Below are 21727 nucleotides of genomic sequence, written 5' to 3'. Positions count from 1 at the left end.
GTGGCTTTTCCATCTGGGAAGTGGGTTTGTCAGAAGATCAGTCATGCCACAGCAGACGGCTGCCACGCGCCTGTACTTTGGATTCCTGTAATGTCTTTCTCCCGAGTCTGGTCTCCAGCGTTCTCCTTTTCACCTGTATCTGCCAACCCCATCCCCCAAACATCACAGCCAGAAGACGGCTTTGGAAACAACTTTCTTTACGAGAATCGGGAATTCCTAAAGAGTCTAGCATGGGCTAGACCAGCGCAAGGACTCGGGTAGTGCAGGCCAGGGAGGCTGGGGCAGGGTGGGGCGTGGGGGCACCGGGGTGGGTGGTGAGTGAGGTGTCCTAGGGGTTGCTAGACCTACATCCCCTCAGGAGCAGTGTGACTACCATGGACCTCTCAGACCCGTCGGGATGGCCACCTAGAAGGCTGCCTGTTCTCTGGTCAGAGTTGCCGAGTGGCACTGTGGCACTAGAGACTGTGAAAGCGGAGGGGACAAGAGAACCAAGGCCTGCAGCGTGGGGAGTGGTTTGGAGGAGGCCCCGGGCGCCCCTCACCTAACCCCTGGGGAGCGCTTCTTCCAGCTTGGGAGTGCACAGCAAGAGCGTGGTGGTGGGGCAGGCGGGTCCTGGACCCAGGCCGCTCACCAGCTGCCCTCGGCCCCTCTCGGCCTCACTGCTGCTCTGTAAAATGAGGGCCCTTCCCTGCAGGGCTGCTGTGAGGGTAAAGACGGTGCGCCCGAAGGAACTGGCACAGAGCCGACCCTTCGCTAGGCGGGGCGGTGCACAGGTGGGCCGAAGCGCCCCCACCCCCGTCTCCACAGAGCACGCCCCATGCCCTTGGGGGATGTGGCCTATCGGGGTGGGAGGTGCCTATGTATAGTTTACTTTGAAACTTTCACTGACTCGGTACCCACTGTGCCCTCATCACACTGCCAGGAAGCTGCCCTCCCGCTCGGTGCCGGGTGCGTGCAGACAGAACTGCTTCCGGAGTCTCCCATGGCCCTGCCTGGTGGGAGATGCTCCCTGCTACTCTCCCTTCCTCTTCAAATCGGGAGCCTCCTGCAGGCCTGCCTCGCACTGGGCTGGATTCCCAGTTCCCTCCCAAGAGAGCCCCGCCGTGGGAAGGAGGCAAGGGGCTCACCTGCCACCACCGAGGGGACCCAGGAGGGGACAGCGTGGGTTCCCCAGAGCTTGCCAGTGCCTGCGCTGACGCGTGCTAACACCCTGCCCGTGCAGTGTGGCCCTCTCCTGTTTTGATGGTCCCTAAGGGGCTGTGCCCAGAGATGGAGGGATTGGCACTGTCCAGTCACCACCTCCTATACCTGGACCCCTCTCTTCCTTGCTGCAGCCTTCTGACAGGTGGGGGCTGCACTGAGGCATGGGTGCCACGGCTCCTGGCTCCGTGGCCCACTGTGTTCTTCCACGGATAGCACAGGATGAATGTGGGTGCCCACCAGTGTCAGGAGGAGCTGACCCAGAAGGGAGGCAGGGACAGGGCTAGGGCTCAGCCCCCAGATGGGACACACCTGCTGGGGATGCGGCAGAGGGAAGCCTGGTGCAGCAAGCCTGGTGCTGCTCCTGCCCAGGTGCACCCACTGCCCTTCCCCACCCCTCCCCTACATCCAAGCCCTGTTTGAGGGGACTCGGTTTACTGAAGCGGGGAGGAGGCGGGACAGAGGCTGCTACAACAGGTGGCCCCATTCCCACCGGCTCTGTCTCCAAGTCCTCGCTCAAGAAGCATCTGTTGTGCTCCAGGTCCAGCCGCAACCTCATTAAAATGGCATCACTGTCCCCATTTACAGACCTGGAGGCTGAGACCTAGCAAAGCAAATGAACTTGGTCCAGGTGGCCCAAGAAGTAGGCAGCGGGGCAGGGCTGGCACCCACACTCAGTGATCCTTGTCCAGAGCTCTTCACTTCTGCCTGCCTCCTCCCACCCACCGTGAGCCCCGCCCCTGGCTCCGCCTTGCCTGGGGAAGTGGGGGGGCCAGCTCTGCTCAGGAGGACAGAATGGGCTGGGTGAGGCCAGGCCCCTTGGGAGCACCTGGCAGACTGACCTCTGTGACCTGCCATCTGCTAGCCCAGCACTTAGCAAAGCTGGGACCGCAAATCAGGGTGAGTCACAAGGTAGGGGCGGGGCGGGAGATCCCCTGGGAGATCTCCCAGCTGGCCTTGGGGGCAGCGTCAGGTTTCTGCTGCCTGGAAGCCTCGGGCAGGAAGTGAAGCTTTCTGAGGAGTTACTGGCCGCTAGGGACGTCTTCCAGAATTCTGCTCCAGCCCGGTGGGAAGAGGGAGGGGAGAGCAGAGCGGGAGGCTGGAGATGAGTGGAGGGCGCTGGGCCCTGTCTACTGGAGGCCCACATCCACCCTTAGCTCCCTGGTGCGCTCAGAAGTGCAAAGTGGCCCCTGGGCAGATGGATCTCAGGTGGGGTGACCCTTGTCAGAGTCTGCCCCCTCGCCTTCCCAGCTGAGCTGCTGCTTCGTCTCTAACCCGGCCCCTGCTGGACTCCCTGACTGTAAAAGGCTCTTCTCGCGCAGAAACCAAACACCCTGTGGCCTCGCGCTTCTCCCACGGCCCAGACACTTAGCAGCTCACCTGGAGGGTCAGAGTGGGGAGGCTCCCTAATTCCCAGCCTGGCCCACCCTCAGCCCAAGGAGAAAGGACAGAGGAGGAAGTGTAAGAGGTACAGAGAATTCTCCACTGGACAGAAGGGCAGGCTTGGGGCCCCCTAGTGGCAGGGCCTAGGGGGGGCTGCGTTGGGCACCTCCCCCACACTAGCCCTCTGGGCAAGAACCGCCCACTGGGTGATGCCCACCAGGCCAGGTCACACCCAGGCCTCTCCTCTCCGTCCTTTCTCCTAAGCCACCACTGTGCCAGCCAGGCCACCTCCTGCCCCTCAACCCTCCTCCCAGGACTTGGAGGCAGTGGCTGAATCTGTGTCCTCTGCCTTCAAGCCTGCACCACCAGCTCTCTTGCCAGGGTTGGCAGAAGCGGAGGAAGATATAGCTGGTCCCACCTCCCCGGCTGTGTGCAGACGGAGGAGCGGGAAGAGGGGCTCCCACTGAGGTCAGAGAATGGCTCCGTGGGGGCGACACCCCGCTTCCTGGCAGCTCCCGCATGTACTGTGCACCCACCACTACCATACAACAGAGGGCAGGGGCCAGGGAGCACGGCGGCGAGGGAGGGCTCACTTGGAGCTGGGGGCCGAGGAGTCGGGGTGGAGGGAGGTGGCGGCCGTGTAGTTCTGGAAGAGGGGCTGCAGGAACATGCCAACAGTGCCAAACACACAGACGAAGACGAAGATCCAGAGGAACAGGCGGTCGATCACCATGGCGACGTACTTCCAGTCCTCGCTCACCTGTGAGCAGGAGATGAAGGAGACCCCGTGTCAGCCACTCAGGGCAGGCAGGAGTGGGAGGGGCAGAGCAGGTGCCACCGCACGTGGGCCCCCACATACACACACACACACAGCCTCCTCCCCCACCCCATGGCGGTCCCAGCGTGGCTGTTCTAAAGCTCAGCTCTGAGCCAGCCTGCTTAGAAGCCTACAGTGGCCCCGGTGCCTTACGAGCCTGTCTCCATCCCCTCCCAGCCCCTAATCCAGACTTAGCAACCCCCAGTGCCTCCTCGGGTGCCTGTGCCTCTGGGTTCCCTTTGCATCTGGGAATCCCTTTCCCTACCTGGGGAGCCTAAATCAAACGGCAGCTTCCCTCCACGGTCCTGCCTGACCCTGCCTGACCCTTCAGATTGGAAGGAGCCACGCGTTTCTAGCACGTTGACATCACTGCAGTTTGCATGTCTGCCCCCGTGGCTAAGGAGCTACGGGGCCCCTGTCTAACTCATCGCCACGCCAGCCCATGGAACCCAGGCAAGTGGTGCTGCGGGTCTCGCACAAGGGGAGCCCCAGCTGGCAGCACCCACTTCATTAGCACAGAGCCCCCAGAGGGTGGGGACTGGGCCCATGGGGTGCTGAGAGCCGTTCCCAGGGCTCGCCAGAAGGGTCTTGGCACACAGGCTTTTGTGACACCCGGCCAGGCCAGCCCAGGCCATTAGAGGAGACAGCGACGGGCCATCAGCTGTTTCGTGACCAATTGCACCTGCTGTATCCATGGCACCATGCTGGGCCCCAGGGAAATGACAGAGCAAGGCCAGCCAGAGCCTTCTGTAGCGGACTCCACCGAGGGAGGTGGGGACAAAATCAAGACAGACTTTCAAAAGTGAGACACCGCCTGGGTAGCAGGGGACTGGCAGAAACGGAGAGGAAGATGCAATTCAGGGGTGCTCTCAGAAGGTCTCTCCAAGGTGAGGCTGAAGCCAAGAGCCGGTGACAGGGAGCCAGCTGCGTCCAGAATCAGTGGAAGGAGTGATCAGACAAACCCAAACCCAGGGACGCTCCCCTAGCCCATACAAACAACACCAAGCAACTGCTCCAGACCCAAAGAAACCTGACAGCTCAATGCAATTGGAGATCCTGGGCTGGGGTGCAGGTGCCACGGAGGACACCACGGGGACAGCTGGGGAATGTGAATGTGGACTTTGTGTTAGATGCACGAGTAGAAGCCAAGTTTCCTGAATTTGATCCCTGAATCTAGGTTATGCAAGAGAGTGTCTGTGTTCTTAGGAAAGACATGCTGAAGTGTGTTCAGGAAAGGGCTACAGTGTCTGCAGCTTACTCTCAAATACTGGAGCAGAGATTAATACGAGTAATAATTTTTAAAAGGAAAAAAAAATAAGCATTCCAAGCACAGGAAACCATTCGTGCCAAGGTCCTGTGGCAGGGAGGAGCTTGGCTTGCTTGAGACCATCAAGCAGATAAGCCCGTGACCCGAGCAAAGGGGAAGAGGCACACGTTGCAGGGGAGATAGTAACATGGGCGCTGAGGCAGGGGGATGAGGACGCTCTGCCCTGGTCCAGGCATGAGCTGAGAGTGGCCTTGAGCCGGGTATTAGCATGGAGATGCTGAGACAAGGATGAAGCTGAGAGTATTTGGAAGGCTGTGCGCATAGGACAGAAATGTTGACAACTTGGATGACGGGGAGGTGAGAAACAGAGGAGTCCAGGGGTGCTCTGCGTGTTGGTCTGAACCCCGGGTGGATGGTGGTGCCCTTTACGGCAGGGTGAGGAAATGGGGGAGGAATATGTTGGTGGTAGGGCCGCAGGCCAAGCACGCAGTTTTGGACACATGGGGTTTGAGATGCCCATGGAGCAGCCATGTCAGTCACTGCCTCCCCAGCAGCCAGCTCGGTAAATGCACAGCTCAGAGGTGGATTGTAGCAGGAGAGGCAGCCAGCTGAGTCCCTGCACCGGCCACAGTTCCCACTTGGCCTCTGCCACCTCTGAGGCCCTCGGCCCCTCCTCTTCCCCATCAGGACTGAAGGGTGCCCCTGCTCAAACTTCAGCTCCAGCTTGATCTGCAGTCCCAGGGGACTGAAGCCTTCTAGCCTGCACAAACCATAGTGCCCACATTGCTGCATCCCCCTAACGGAAGGCAGCCCCACCCCATCACCATGGCAACAGCTGGGCCTGACCTCAGGGCTGAAGGAGCCGCTGCCCAAAATGGGGGATGTCACCACACCCACCTTACCTCCTCCCAATGCTAGCTTAGTCCCAAGGGATCACCTTCCAGGGAGCCACTGCAGAAGCAGCCAGATACTGAATGCTGCAGATGGGTGAGGAGGGAGCCCGTGGAGCCCTCTCTCCACCCGCCCCCATCTCCATGAATATCTCCTGGTCACCCAGGTGCAGAAAGGGAAAATTGATTTGGAACTGTTAGCCCACCTCCTGCCCCTCCTGGCCTCAATTTTGCCCTCTGTGGGTCACACAAAGGATTCCTCTCCAGCTGAGAGCTGCAGATTAACAACTTGGACTTGGAGACCAAGGCAACGAAGGTGGGACTGTCAGGGTCATGGCCATGGGCCAGCTGCAAACCCAGAGAGCCTCCTGTTTGGGCCAGCCTCCCGAGATACTACGAAGCCTCAGTCTTCTAATACTTGTCCCAGTGTAGGCGGCGCCACTTGGGAAAGCACCCAAGCCCTCGTCCAGATCCACACACAGGCTGGGGGCTCTCATTTCCCGCTGAGGGCGTTTCTGACACGGACACCCAGCCCCCAGCAGCCCCGCCCGCCGCACTCACGCTCTGGTCGTCGTCCTCGCTGCGCACGTGGTCGGCGATGAAGCGGACCCCGTCCACCGCCTCCCGGAGGCCGCAGCCACACGGCGCCGCCGGCGCGGGCTCAGCCCCGAAGGCCCCGGCCAAGCCCTGGACCGACGCGCGGTTGACGAAGCAGGTGCAGGAGTCGGCCCCGCGCGGCTCGCGGAAGAAGGGGGCGCCCACCTCGCGTTCGTGCTGGCGCCGCCGCAGGCGCAGGCGCTGGCGGGCGCAGCGGTGGCGCGGCTGCTGCATGAAGAGCAGCGCCGGCAGCTTCTCCAGGAAGACGACCTTGACCCAGGGCGCCATGGTGTGCGTGGTGGGTGAGCGGTGGTGCACGTTGAGCACGCACACGCTGGTGACGATGGAGAAGGTGACCAGCACCATGGTGAACATGAGGTACTTGCCGACGAGCGGCACGTCCAGCGAGGTGGGCGGCACGATCTTGGAGATGAGCAGCAGGAAGACGGTGAGCGCCAGCAGCACGGAGATGCACAGGGTCATCTTCTCGCCGCAGTCGGACGGCAGATAGAAGACGAGGATGGCCAGCGAGGTGATGAGCACGCACGGGATGATGAGGTTGATGGTGTAGAAGAGCGGCTTGCGGCGGATGATGAAGTCGTACGTGATGTCCACGTACGTGGAGTCGTCGGGGTTCTCGTTGCGCCGGCCCGGCAGCGCTACGATGTCCCACTCGCCACTGGGTGTGAAGTCGTCCAGGTTGGCCACGTCGCTCTTGAGCACCAGGTCGATCTCCGTGCGGTCGTAGGTCCAGGAGCGGAACTTCATGGTGCAGTTCTGCTGGTCGAATGGGAAGTGCTTCACTTCAATCTTGCAGGCGCTCTTGTAGATGGCGGGCGGCAGCCAGAAGATGCTGCCGTCGTAGGACACCAAGGCGTTGGAATAGAAGGACACCTCGTATGTGCCGTCGGCGCTGCCGAGGGAGGGGCACCGTCAGCGCTCCTCCACCCAGGCCAACCCCCGGCCCCGGTGCAGTGGGAGGAGGCGAGACCCAGGCATGAGAGCAACCTTCCAGCGCCTAAGCAAGAAGGGGGCATGGCTGGGCTGATGGTGAGAAGAGGGGTCCTGAACCGGAGCCCCTGGGAGGCGGAAGAGGGTGGGGGAGGGAGAGGTCGTGTCTGTTGCTTGTCCCTTGTTGTCTAAGCTGTTTGCTTCTGGTGAGGGTGGAGAAGCCAGGGAAGCCCCAAGCCATGAAGGGGAACAGAGGCAGGTGGGGGCAGGACATGGTCCCATCAGCTGGGGGAGATGGTTTTGTAGCTTAGAGGAGAGAAAGATTATTACAGGAGACAGGATTGAACCTGCAGGAGAAACTGGGACATGAAGGTTCTTGGAATCCACTCAGGCTCCCAGGAAAGCCTGCTCTGGAACCACTTTAGGCACCAGGAGTGGACAATCCTTGATTGTATTCCCACCACAGCTTGGGAACTGGGAGTGGCTGGTAGTGGTGGGGTGATGCTCATGACCCAATTCCCCTGGGCTGTCCACACTCACTGGTCTGGGTATGTCTGCGGATTTCCCCGCCCCCACAGCATAGGCCAATTTCTCTCATTTCCCCTAAGACCCCTTCATCCCCTGGACATTCCCCCTGGTCTCCTCCAACCTCCCCATGACTCCAAGGTCACCTACTTGTTGTAGAGAACCACATCTGGGAGCCAGATGTGTTTGGAAGGGAGCCGGACTTTCTTCATATTGTCAAACTCCTCGGGATTCCAGGTGAGGCGATAATCCTCCCACTCCTGGAACAGGGAGGAGGTGGGGCTCAAGGTCAAAGAAAGGGACACTAGGGCCCGAGGAGGCCCTGGGCAGCCATTTAGTCTGACAGTTAAGATGCCCCTGGTCCACATCAGAATGGCTGGGTTCAATTCTGGACCGCATCTCCTGATTCCAGTCCCCTCCAAATGCATACGCTGGGAGGCAGCAGGTGATGGCTCAAGTGTTTGGGCTCCTGTGGGTCAAATGAGTTCCCAGCCCCTGACTTCAGACCTGGCCCCACCCCAGTCATTGTAGGCATTTGGGGAGTGAACCAGCAAGTGAGAGTGTGTTCTCTCTCTCTCCAAATAAATAATAATGGGGAGGAGGGGTATAGATGCCTTCCTCCTCCCCACCCACAGGGATTTTTCTGCTGAATAAATGTCACATATGTGATCTTACTCATTTAATTTGCACAGCTAAGCCAAGGTATTAGAATCTCTATTTTGTAAATGAGAAAATGAATCTTGGCGAGTTGCATATGTTTAAAGTCACAGAACCAAGATTCAGATACAATTATTTAGAACTATGAAGTCTATACCTTTCTGCTTCTTTTGTGAAGACTTAAAGAGAAATATATATGTATATTTACATAAATATATATGTATATGTAATATATATTATATATATGAGAGAGAGAGGAAGGGAGAGAGAGAGAAAGAGAGAGAGAGAGAGAGAGAGATGGAAGGAGCACTAACCTGGGTCAGCCAGACGTTGGTGGTCATGATCTGCTCCCGCTCATGCTGCAGGGAAGTAGAAGCTGCTGAGCAGACCCCCCCCCAGCCTGTGGGCCCCCTTCCCCACCTCCCCACACCTTGGGCACACCGGATAAGGAAGCACAAATATTAACCCATTCTGGCTGGGCTGATTTCCATAGCTGGGCAGACAGCTGGAACCCCCCACTCACCACACTGATGAGCTGTGCCAATGATACCATGAGCTGTACTGTCACAAGTTCAGAGCCATTGGTGGCTGGGCGGATAAGCTTGTTGTAGCGGGAGGGATCCAGGAGATGCTCCACCAGCCGCTCCTCTGCATCTGTACCCCACACCCCTGGGCCAAAAGGGAGGGTCAGGCAGGCAGGAAGTAAACAAGGATGGAGGGGCCTACTCGGGATCCCTCCCCCGCTGCGTAATGGGACAGTCCTTTAGGCTGTAGCTTCCTAGTGCTCCATCTGTGAGGGGACTGAAAAAGCGTAGGTGACCCCCTTGGAGGCCGCAGAACTAAGACCCTCAAATAGAAACTCCTCTCTGAGACCACCGGCCAAGGAGCCCAGGCAGCCCCAAGGAGAGGCCTGCAGACTCTGCGAGGGTTAATGGAGAGCTGCTCAGAGGGTGCTTTCAAAGGCTTCAGATTTCCGCAGCCAGGGCTTCCCCAGCAAATACCTGCCATTTAAGGGGTTTGGGAGGGTGGAGAAAGGGGAACAGATCTTTGTGTCTCACCACACACCCCTTTGCTTAGTCAGTGTCCATCTGTCATGTGCCTGTGGCCATGACACCATCTTTGTCCCCCAAAAGGCACTGGGTCGGAGTGGCATAGCTGGGCTGCCTCATTTGTGTGGTCCAGGGCGTACATATTGATTCCCAGGACACACGAAGACAGGAGCCTGTCCCGGTGCACCTGCCTCTCGGCACACTCTATCCTGTTCTGCAACTGTGCCCACACACCCCTCCCCACCCCTCAGAGAGCCCCTTCTTAGTCGTTCCAGGCTCCTGTCCCGCCCTGCAAGAAGACGAGAAGTGTGGTCTCCCCTTCCTGCCCTGCATCAAGAGACCAGTGAAGGGGCTGAGAAATTAGGGAAGCAAAAGAGGAGTGCCCCTCCAGGAGGAGTTCTTGAGATAACACCTCACAAAAATGGGACCCCAGCCGCCCTCAGAACCGCCCCCCCCCCCCCCGGCAGGCTGAGGAGGGCACCTTCTCTTCTCTGGGTACCCACGTCCTCCCCACCACCACTGGCCAGGTTTCCACTTCCTTGCTTCACTGTCTCCTCCAGGGAGGTCCTCCCAGGTGGTCACGGGGGTCTCTCCCCCAACCCCAGCAGACTCCCCTCTACCGCTGGCCTGGCAGGCGTGCGACGAGCGCGGCGAGCCCTGGGCCGTGGGACGGGGTCGGGAGCCTTACCTGAGCACAGCCCGAGGAGGCCGAAGCTGAGGAGCAGCGCCATGGGGCCGGGGCGCCGGGCCATGCCGCGGGCATCGCTCGTGGCCCTAGCTACGCCGGTGGGGGCACGCCGCGGGCGGGGCGCTGTCCGTGGTGCTGAAGGCGCGCCGGCTGCAGTGGGGCCCGGGTGAACTCGCGGCCACGGCGCTGCGTGTCCCAGGGCTCAGCGAGCGAGCGGACTGCGGGGAGGAACCGGCTCCCCGCCCGTCCCGGGCCAAGCAGGCGGCGGCTTTTCCGGCGGCTTTGCCAGGGAATGCGACTGGGACGGCGAGGGGGAGGAGTCTCCGCCCCGGAGGCGGAAGCGCGGGCTCCCAGGGAGAAAGGGGGTCCCAGGCTGGTCCAGCGTGGCTAGGGCGTGCGTGAGGTAGGACAAGGGCTCTCCTCCAGACGGTGGCCCGTACTTGGGGCAGGACCTGGGAAGGGGTGGGCCCGGCGGGAAGAAGCCGCGCCAGGGCGACAAGTAGGTCAAAGCCCTCCCTCCTAGGGCCAACGGGTGGCGGGAGACTGGAGAGGTTTCTGGGATGCCTGCCCTCTTTTTTCCTCTTAGCCAATGATCCTGCTCCCTGAGAGGCTGAAGATGCAGCAGAGAAAATGCAGCTTAAGCCCCTAGAGAAAGAGGCAGGGGGCTGTGGGTTTGCTATTTTAAGAAAGCATAAGCTTTGGGGTCTTGTGATAGAGCCCCTGAACTTATCCCCTTCTCTATCGCCATAGATCCCTCCAGAAGCCACCCACAGGGGTCTGGGGTGGAAAGGTCTGGGCTTTTCCTGACACAATAGCCCCGGAGGCCTTGGGGAGTGTGGAGCGATAAGCAGCTTTCCTCGTCAATTAGCCTTTCTCACTCCTCTTGTCTTCTGCTCCAGTCAGTGGCTTCCATGTAACCAGGGAGATCAGGGCACCGCTTCACAGACCTGTCTACCCTGAAGCTAACACAAGGAGAGCAATAATGGGAGAAAGAAGGAGAGAGGCGGCTTGGCTCAAGGACCTCTTTGATCTTCAAAGCCCTAAGCTTTTGGCTGCTGAGCCAGCAAAAGCCCCTCTTGTTGCTGAAGTGGATTTTTTTTGTCAGTTTCAACCAGAAGATTCCTGACCCAACATCATGGCTCTGTGCTGTTGGTCTCTGCTCACTTCTCCAACATCATCTGGGCCACTCCACACCCAGCCCCATGCTCCTTGTCATTAAGATCCTTGAACATTCGGTCCTGCACCTCCAGTCCCCGTACTTCAGAGGCTTTGGCTCTTCTATCAGCCGTTTCCCCTCATGCCTTCTACCTAACTTTGAGCATCTAGCAGCAATGTCAGCTCCTCCAGGAAGCTGTGGCAGACCTGACTAGGTCAGGTGCCCTGCTGCATGTCTCTAGAATGTATTCCATGAATCAGTGAATGCAAGGCGAGGGCTGCCTCTCCTACTAGCTTATGAGCCAGCACAGTGCCTGTCATATCACGAAGGTTTAACAGCTAAGGAAAAGGGCTGGTGTAAAACTGACATCTTGGGGCCAGCGCTGTGGTGCAGTAGGTTAATCCTCTGCCTGTGGTGCTGGCGTCCAATATGGATGCCGGTTCAAGTCCTTGCTGCTCTTCTTCCGATCCAGCTCTCTGCTATGGCCTGGGAAAGCAGTAGAAGATAACCCAAGTGCTTGGGCCCCTGCCCTCTTGTTGGAGACCTAGAAGACGCTCCTGACTCCTGGCTTCAAATCAGCTCAGCGCCGGCTGTTGCAACCTTTTGGGGAGTGAACCAACAGATTGAAGACATTTTTCTGTCCTCTCTCTCACTGTCTTTAACTCTACCTCTCAAATAAATAGATACAATCTTAAAAAAAAAAAAAAACTGACATCTTTTCATATGTAGAGGAAAAATCTTCTCTCTTTTTTTTAGGATTTATTTTATTCATTTGAAAGGCAGAATTACAAGGAGAGAGGGAGATATAGCGAGATCTTCCAACTGCTGGTTCACTCCCCAGATGGCCACAACAGTTGGGAGTAGGCCAGGGTGAAACCAGAGGCCACGAATTTCTGGGTCTCCCACATGGGTGCAGGGGCACAGGTATGCTGGCCCTGAAAATTCCTCTCTAAAAGCTTATCTGAGAAGCAGGACAAGTTTCAGAAAAGGCCTGGAGAGGAAATGAGACAAATACCAGGCCCATGATGCACCGGGAAGTGGACATAAATCTGCACCACCAGGGGGCAGCATTGTGGTGGAGCAGGTGAAGCTGCTGCCTGTGATGCTGGAAGCTGGTTCATGTCCTGGCTGCTCCACTTTGGGTCCGGCTCCTGTTTCTAACGTCCTGGGAAAGGCAGTGGAGCTGTCACCTATGTGGGAGACCTGGATATGAATCTCCTGGCTCTTGGCTTTGACCTGGCCCAGCACTGGCTGCTGTGACCATTGGGGAGTGAATCAGCAGATGGAAGATCTCTCTCTCTCTCTCTTTCTGTAACTCTGCCTTTCAAATAAATAAATCAATCTTTTTTTTTTTTTTACAGGCAGAGTGGACAGTGAGAGAGAGAGACAGAGAGAAAGGTCTTCCTTTTGCCGTTGATTCACCCTCCAATGGCCGCCATGGCCTGCACGCTGCCAGTGCACCGCGCTGATCCGAAGCCAGGAGCCAGGTGCTTATCCTGGTGGGATGCAGGGCCCAAGCACTTGGGCCATCCTCCACTGCATTCCTGGGCCACAGCAGAGAGCTGGCCTGGAAGAGGGGCAACTGGGACAGAATCCGGTGCCCCGACCGGGACTAGAACCCGGTGTGCCGGCGCCGCTAGGTGGAGGATTAGCCTCTTGAGCCGCGGCGCCGGCAATAAATCAATCTTTAAATAAATAAATAAATAAATAAATAAATAAATAAATAAATCTTGGAGCCAAAGGAGAGGAATGGAGAAGGTGAGGGAACTTCAAAAAGTTTGTGAAAAATGGAATGGATATACTTATTTTGGTGGAAAAAATTTAAATCCATGCATAGTTTATTCATAATATGCATTTTCCATGGGGAAAAAACTTGAAAGAAAAGAGAAAGAATGTGTGTAGTCACTCCATTTGGATAAAGGGTCAAGGGTGAGGGAAAGTCCCATCTTGCACAGTTTAGTTGCACATGTTCGAGTATCCACGTTTGCCAGGACTCGTGCAGGTGTGGAGGATTCGGGGGTCACAACAGCTTAGCCCCACCTATTAAGGGGATCACAGTCTGGCTGAAATCAGCTGGCAAGGTGGTACCAGGCCACTCTAGGAGGAAACAAATGAGGTGCTACGGAGGCACAGAATAGGGAGAGGTTGATGGTGCCCAAGGGGCTGCTGGGAAGAAGAAAACACATTTGAAAGCTGGCTGAAAGGCATTGCAGACTCCTGAGTGGGCCAGGGAGCTTTGGGGGCTGCAGGTGAAGGAGGGCTTTGAAAGTCTTCTGTTAGGAAAATATCTTTCTGGGACAATGGGGGAGGTCACTGGCTTCCTTAAGGCCATCAGCTGTTCCCTGGTGCTTTCTTAGGCTAGTTCAGGCATACTAGTCACCTCCTCTCTACCCTGGCTTCCCAAATTCCCCAGCTTTACTTCAACCTTGTAAGGAGTGAATTCTGAGTGCGGCCACACAGTAACCAGGGAGAGCTGGAACACCCTTTCTCCTCATCTCTCTTCACACACTCCTCTTGGCCCCACCAGGAAGACAGGGAGCCAGGCAGCGAGGACAAGTCCAGAGTTACACAGGGGATGGATAAATACAGATGCATCAGTCCCCGGCCAACACAGTGAGTAAAATTGTGGTAGGACACTCCTATTGCCTCTGATGGGAAGGAACATTTTCTCCTGAGAGGCATCAGAATCAATGCTGTTCTTTATTTCTATTTTATGGGTAATTCATTAATTAATAAATGTATATATTCGTATCTGTAAATGTATGCATCTTTATGTTCTTAGATACAACATTTATATGGGAAAATATGTGTATTTTAGGTGTATAGTTAGATAAATTTTTGTTACATAAACAGTCATATAACCCTCATCCAGATAAAAAAAAAAAAAAGGAATACACATTCCCAGTACATAAGAGGTCTTCCAGAAGTTTATGGAAAATGTGTATTATGAAAAGTTACACCTGATGGGGCTGGCGTTGTGGCACAGCAGGTAAGCTGTTACCTGTGATGCTGGCATCCCATGTGGATGCAGGTTCACATTCCTGCTGCTCCACTTCATATCCAGCTCCCTGCTAATGGTCTGGGAAAAGCAGAAGATGGTTCAAGTGTTTGGTACTCTGCCACTTTTTGTGGGAAACCTGGATGAAGCTCTTGGTTCTGGCCTGGCCCAGCTCTGGCTACTGTGGCCATCTGGAGAGTAAAGCAGCAGATGGAAGATATCTCTCTCTCTCTCTCTCTCTCTCTCTCTCTCTCTGTAACTCCTTCAAATAAATAAATACATCTTTAAAAAAGAAAAAAGCTGCACATGGAACTCAAATTTTTTTTTGCATTGGGGGCTGGCACTGTGGCACAGAAGGGTAGGCTGCCACTTGGGGTTCCTGAGTACCTGGTTTGAGTTCCAGCTACTGCATGCTTCCAATCTAGCATCCTGCTAATGTGCCTGAGAAGCAGTAGATGATGGCCCAAACACTTGGGCTCCTGCCACCTTTGTGGGAGACCTGGATGGAGTCCCAGGATCCTGGCTCCCACCTGGTCTTGCCCTGGCAGGTAGTTTGGGAGTGAACCACCAGATAGAAGATCTCTCTCCTCTCTGTCTTTCCCTCTGCCTTTCAGATAAATAAATAAATCATTTTTTAAAGTGCTTTGCAACAAAACAAGTTTATTTTTTAATTCCGTTTTTTCCTTGATCTTTTGGGAGTTCCCTCACACAGAAGTCTCCCTTATGCCTCCCAAGTCACTATTCCCTTCTCTTCAAAAGTAACACCATGGAGGCAAAACTATTTCACGGTGAGAGAGGTGCAGGTTACACAACATTATGAAGGCATAGGATGCCACTGGATTGTATACGTCACAATGGTTATGCAACCAGGTATAAGATAACATAGGCAACGCTGTTTACTACTTAAACGTAAAGCTGGGAACTGATCCTCCCGGGCGGGGCTGCTGGCTTCCCGCTTACCCAGGTCCTAAGGCGCAAACTGCCTCGTTCCTATCTCAGCTCCTTTTCCAGAGCAGGAGGAACAGGTTGGGCTGGACCCAGTGTTACCCTGTGTGGCTCTCAAGCACCACCATGACGAAACAAGAAGGAATGCATTTTCATCAATTTGCTGCTGAGCCTTGCACCTGACACCAGAGACCTGAAGCTCTGTAGGGACTTCACCAAGCCAGCACCCCCTTCCTTGTAGCCCCTTTATAATCCCCAAAACGCCTCATCCAGCAAAGCTTGAGATCCGGAAGTCTGCAACCCTCTTGTCTGTCAGCAGATTAAATGTTTTCTTTCCTGGGGCTGGCACCGTAGCATAGCGGGTAAAGCCGCCACCTGCAGTGCCAGCATCCCATATGGGCACCGATTTGAGTCCCAGCTGCTCTACTTCTAGTCCAGCTCTCTGCTATGGCCTGGGAAAGCAGTGGAAGATGGCCCAAGTGCTTGGGCCCCTGCACCCGCATGGGAGACCCAGAAGAAACTCTTCGGATCAGCGCAGCTCTGGCTGTTGCAGCCATCTTGGGGAGTGAATCATTGGATGGAAGACCTCTCTCTCTCTTTCTCTCTCTCTCTCTCTGCCCCTGCCTCTCTGTAACTCTGCTTTTCAAATAAATAACTAAATCTTTACAAACATAAATGTTCTTTTTCCTTCACCCCAAAAACCTTGATCTGGCACCAGGGACAAGGACCGAGCATTCTGTAACGGTTAAGATGGTAAATTTGGGGCCAGCGCTGTGGCATAGCAGGTAAAGCTGCTGCCTGCAGTGCTGGCATCCCATATGGGCACCAGTTCAAGTCTCAGTTGCTTCGCCTCCAATCCAGCTCCCTGTAATGTGCCTGGAAAAGCATCAGAAGATCACATGTGGGAGACTAGGAAGAAGCTCCTGGCTTGGGTCAGCCCAGCTCTGGCCACTTGGGGAGTGAATCAGTGGATGGAAGCTCACTTTCTCTCTCTCTTTCCCTTACTCTGTAACTCTGCCTTTTGAATAAAACAAATAATTTTTTTAAAAGATGATAAATTTTTATGTGCATTTTTCCACAATTTTTAAAAATGACATATTTAAAATGTAATCACCATTCTGATTTCTAAAACCATAAAACCAAAGGCTAACTTTGCCTGTGGCACTTATAAATGGAGTCAGAATATTTTGCATCTATATTTTGTTTGATATTTTTCTTTTTAGAGAGAGAGAGAGAGAGCGCTCCCATCTGCTTGTTCATTCCCCAAATGCCCACAACAGCTAAAGCAACACTAAAGCCAGAGGCAGGCTCTGGAAACTCAATCCAGATCTCCCTCATGGGTGGCAGGAACCCCATTACTGGAGTCATCACTGTTGCCTCCCAGGGTCTGTATTGGCAGGAAGATAGAGTTAGGAACCAGAGCTAGGAATCAGACCCAGGCACTCTGATACGGCATGTGGCTGTCCCAACTGGTGTGGGGGTCAAATGCCTGCCATGTGTGTCTGGCCTTTTAACATTATGTTAATGAAACCACAGACATTTTCAATTGAATGACAGAGAGCCACAGAGATAGAGACAGATCTTTCATCTTCTGGTTTGTTCCCCAAATGCCCACAACAGCCAGGGCTTGACCAGGCTGAAGTCAGGAGCTTCAAATAGACAGAGCCAGGACTCCACCCCAGACCCTCTGATATGGGATGTGGGCATCCTAAGCAGTGTCTTAACTATTGTGCCGAACACCCGTCCCTCATGGACATTGCTGGATACAGTTATAGTGCTTTCAGCTTTATTGCTGTACTCTATTGCATGAATATATTTTATTTATCCATTCCACCACTGATGGATATTGAGTTACTTCTTATTTTGAGTTATTAAAAACAATATTGCTTGGAATATTCTAGTTCATGTTTATTATGTCCAATGCAGGTCTGTTGCATACATAACTAAATCACGGGCCTTTTAATTTTTTGTTGTTGTCTGAAAGGCAGAGACACAGGCAGAGTTCCCATTCACTGATTCACTTGTAAAATGCCTGCAACAGCTGGGGTTGGGCCAAGCTGAGCCCAGGAGCTGGGAACTCAAATCTGGGTCTCGCATATGGGTGACAGGGACCCAAGTACCTAAGCCATCATCTACAGCCTGCCAAGGTGTGTATTAGCAGGAAGCTGGAATCAGAAGTGGAACCAGGATTCCACATGGGACACAGGCATCCCAGGAACATTGTAAGCACTGTGCCGAATGCCCATACTTTAGTTAGTTTGTTTAAGGAGCATATAGTGACATGGTTTTGTAACCTTCCTTATCCAGTTACTATTCTCAAACATCTTTCCATACCAGTAAGTATCCTCTGATAACCACTTTTGACAGCTACACAGTAGCCATTAGGGCATCAGCCTAGCTTGAATCTAGCGAGCGGAAAAAGAAGTGCAGATGAGACCAGTGAAGAAAGCTGGGGCCGGATTGTGGAGGCCACAGCAGGTCACGGGTTTTACTCCATGCATAGTGGGAAACCACTGGAGGGTGCTCCGCCGGGAGTGGCATGGTCTGATTTGAGATTTTCAAAGCTCCCTCTGATTGTGCTGTGGGGAATGAGTTCCAGGGATATCTTTTTCTCTCCAGAAGGTCATGTTATCAGAGTGATAACAGAGGAAGCTCTGAGTAGGCAAATTTTTACACAGCCCTTTAATAATTTCCAAGTAAAATGGCTGAGTCAAAGCTTAAAAGTTTTTTAATTATTTCATTATTCACCAGAAGCAACGTTGCTACCAGGGTTACTTTGAGGTTCAGGCTATAACATTGGTACGGAGAGAAGAAACTGCACCCAGACAAGGCAGTGAGCAAAGCAAGATTTATTTTCATCAGGCACCTCCGGCCGCAGCAGCCAGGAGGGGGCTCCAAGAGAGGCCGACCCGAGATGCTGTGACCTGTGATGGTCAAGTCTTTTAGGCACAATTTTGGGGCAGAGAGGGAACAGGACAGCAGCTAATAATCCATCAGAGGGTGGGGACAAAACCCAGAAAGGCCAGGATCCTAATCCTGTCTCATGATAAGACAAAAAACTGTCAGAAGGGCGGGACGGTCTTTCTGGTTTCACCACACACTGAAAACTCAGAAAGGTGGCCTCACTACTTGCTCACTATTCTCACGGTAAAACCGGAAACTCCGAGGAGTGGGATCGCCACTTTCATCTTGCTAAGGCAGGTTTTGGGGAGCAGCAAGCATCTTGCGCCCTTTCCTCACTGGGACCATCGGTTCACCTCTATAGCGCTGCCCATGCTGACCCCCTTCCTTGCCCCTCTGCCCACCTCCCCCTCTGTCTTGGGCCTCTCTTCCCAGCCTCTTTGTACTGCAGAATGTCTCCCCATTCCACCCAAGGAATTTCTACCCCGACGTTCTCACTGGGGGTTCGTCTTCACCCGCTTCGATCCCTGTTCTTGTGTCGCCCAGGCCCTGCCCGGTGGTGAGCTGTGCGTGTCTCCCGTGGGCAGTCTTCACAGACGTAACTGCAGTTGACGGGGCCTGGCTCCCGTGCTCCTGAGGGCAAGGAGCAAGAAATACAACGCGGGCACCACTCCCTGCCTCCACGCACACGCTCGTGAGCCCAACTCCTGCTTCTTCCACAACACTCAGCCCTCCTTTACCAAGCCATTCTCTGTTGGTGCTACAATTGTTTGTGACCCAGGGTTCCGGACCTTCACAAAACTCTAACGATTAAAATTTTTTTTTCCTTTTTAACTGACACATAACAATTGTACATCTTTATGGTGCACTGTGTGATGTTTTGCTGCACAGATACACTGCATAATGTTCAAATCAGGCCAATCATATCTACCCCCTCAAACATGTATCACTTCTTTTTTTAAAAAAAAAAAAGATTTATTTTATTTATTTGAAAGAGTTACAGTATGAGGTAGAGCCAGAGAGAGAGAGAGGTCTTCCATCCACTGGTTCGCTCCCCAAAATGACCACAAAATGGCCAGAGCTGTGCTGATCCGAAGCCAGGAGCCAGGAGCTTCTTCCGGGACTCCCACATGGGTGCAAGGGCCCAAGGACTTGGGTCATCTTCAATGCTTTCCAGGCCACAGCAGAGAGCTGGATTGGAAAAGGAGTAGCCAGGACTTGAACTGGCGCCCATATGGGATGCTGGCGCTTCAGGCCGCAGCTTTAACCCACTGCGCCACAGCACCAGCCCCTCACTTCTTTATGGTGAAAACATTCACAAATTCCTTCTCTTAGCCTTTGTTTCAGAAAAACATACATTATTGTCATCTACAGCGACCCCACTCTGTGCAGCAGAACATCGGAACCTCTCCTGACTCCAACTTAGCACCCAGTAATCAGCCTTTCCCCGTCCCTCCCTGCCCCCTACTCCCCAGCCTCCTAACCACCAGCTCGGCTTCTGTGAGCTCAGCTTGTTTGGATTCCAGAGAGATCACGGAGCATCTGTCTTTTACTGTGCCTGGCTTCTTTCTAGTTGCCTTTTTTTTTTTTTTTTAATCTTTCTTGTTCTTAACATAAAGCCCAAATTTCTAAACATGGCTTTAAATCTGCCTTCGGGCCCTTTGACTCCAGGCAGAGGCATCTCTCCATTCCTCCGAGCCTCCAGGTCCTCCCCCAAGCCCGTCTCTGCCACCCCTGCCGCCTGGGTCAGCATCACCCTTCCCCCTCCCGCAGAGGGTTCTACTTCACTCTTCCGAACTCAGCAGCGCCGCCTTCCCACACCCACCCCCCCCCACCCCCCACCCCACCCCCGCTCTCCTTGTAGGCACCCCACAGCTGCAGTCAAGTGACTCCAGGAGACATTTGCACACCGTGCGACTGTCTCGTCACGTCGTTTTCTAACGAGATCTTTTATAAAGTGTAGAATTCGGACTCTTCCAAGTGGCTGTGTTTGGGGGCTTCTTGGGGAAGGGCTAGACTCCAGCGACACGTGAACACCTCTTGAGACAGGCACAGGCAAGAGTGGGATAACAGGGCGTGCACTTCGGAGCCGTGCCCAGGATCTCCGTTTATGAGCTACATATCCGCGGGCAGTCACTCCTTTTCCCCACTTGTAAAGCAGAGATAAAAAAAATGCTTACTCTGCAATGGTGTTGGGAGTTTCAGAAATAGTTGCAGAATGCCTTGGCTCAGGAAGTGCCCAGTAAGTGGGAATCCTTAACACAGGCTTTATGCTACCAGCTCGCACACATAGAGAGAACGGTGACATGCAAACAGAGTATACGCCCCAGCAGGACCAGGAACGCAACCGCAGTCACCTTCAAACACCCAGGGCCCAACAGGGCCAAAGGGGGCCCGTGTGCGGATGCCCCAAACGTGCAGTCAGCATCCAACAAAGGCTAAGCCCAGGGGGAAGGGGAAGGGGACGACTGGCTGAGTTGGACCAGAATTCAGCAGGCCCCACGGCAGGCTCACACACCTGCCCTTGGCGGAACACCAGATCCGAATTTCTGGAACCTCGGCCAGCTTTGTCCTTTGTGATACCGCCACCTAGCGAGCGCTCGCGGGCACTGCCGCCTACTCCCGGCGGCTGCCCGGTCCGCTGACCGCCTGCAAGGATTCAGCCACTTAGGCTTGGGTGGAGAAGTGGGGGCCGCCCGGGCCTGCGCCTTCGTGTAACCGCTGGGTTAACAGGTTTAGACTAGCGACGCGCTCCTTCCGTCCATCTTAGAGGAAGTCCCCTCCCCGCACTCGTCCAGACCCGTGGGGGTCTGAAAAGCTCAAAAGGTCAGCTACTGTCTGCCCCGGGACACTTGACGGTCTCCTCGCAGCGACCCCCTGCGAGTAGGCAACGCGGGCGTCACCCGCATCAGAGCCACTGTTCGGCTGAGGCAACAGGCTCGGCAGGAGGGCGGCTAACCCACGGCCACGCAGCCCATCAGCGACAGGACTGGTGCCAGACCCCAAGCCCCCGGACCCCAGTCTCTGGCTGCTCCCCTGACCACACGCCCTGGGGCTGGAGAGGGCAGGCCGTGGGGCCGGAAGCTCGGGACGCTGCGTGGAAAACCGGCGTGGCCGCGCAAGACGAACACGCTGCCCACGCTAGCCCCGCACGTCTCAAGATCTTCTCTGCCCACCGAACGCCCGGCACGCGCGCGCCTCGGCTCGGGGCGGAGGAAGAGGGGCCAGCGCAGGAAACAGGGTCCCGCGCGGGGAGCCCCTGGGAGCACGCGGCGCCGGGTCACGTGAGAGGGGAGCGCCGGCGAAGGGCCGCCGCGTGCAGGCACGCACGGCGTACGTAAGCACGCACGGGGGCGCTGGAAGCGGCGAGCCCGAAGCTCCGCATCACATGTGCAGGGTGGCTGACGAGAACGAGGGGGCGGGAAAGTCGGGGCGATCACGTGGAGGAGGCCGGCGCAGGGAGGTCACGTGACGGGGGCCGGAGGCGGGGCCGCCGCGGAGGGGAGGAGGGGCGCGCGGCTTCCGGCGGCCGGGGTGGGGGGGGCCGGCCAGCGAGCGGAGGGGGGGGGGGCCCTGTCCCGGAGGTGGCGGCGGCGCCATCTTGGCGAAGGGGGGATCAGGAAGTGCGGACCGCGGCGGCGGCGGCGGCGGCGGCGGAGCCCGGAGCGGAGGCCGGAGGCTCCCGGCCCGCCGGCCCCGGAGC

General features: G+C 55.5%; 1 protein-coding gene across 1 annotated transcript; it reads right to left on the bottom strand.

Annotated features, from left to right (window-relative positions):
* Window positions 1-3172: 3172 nt before the first annotated feature.
* Window positions 3173-10088, bottom strand: CHRNB2 (cholinergic receptor nicotinic beta 2 subunit). Its single transcript, XM_062193641.1, has 6 exons — window positions 10025-10088; window positions 8811-8956; window positions 8602-8646; window positions 7781-7890; window positions 6119-7067; window positions 3173-3343 (listed from the first exon to the last, which is right to left on the bottom strand). The coding sequence occupies exons 1-6, from the start codon at window positions 10086-10088 to the stop codon at window positions 3173-3175; spliced, it is 1485 nt and encodes a 494-aa protein (XP_062049625.1).
* Window positions 10089-21727: the final 11639 nt, after the last annotated feature.

The sequence above is a fragment of the Lepus europaeus genome, chromosome 5 (genome assembly GCF_033115175.1).
Source record: "Lepus europaeus isolate LE1 chromosome 5, mLepTim1.pri, whole genome shotgun sequence".
Lineage (NCBI taxonomy): Eukaryota > Metazoa > Chordata > Mammalia > Lagomorpha > Leporidae > Lepus > Lepus europaeus.
This window is presented reverse-complemented; position numbering and strand designations above follow the sequence as displayed.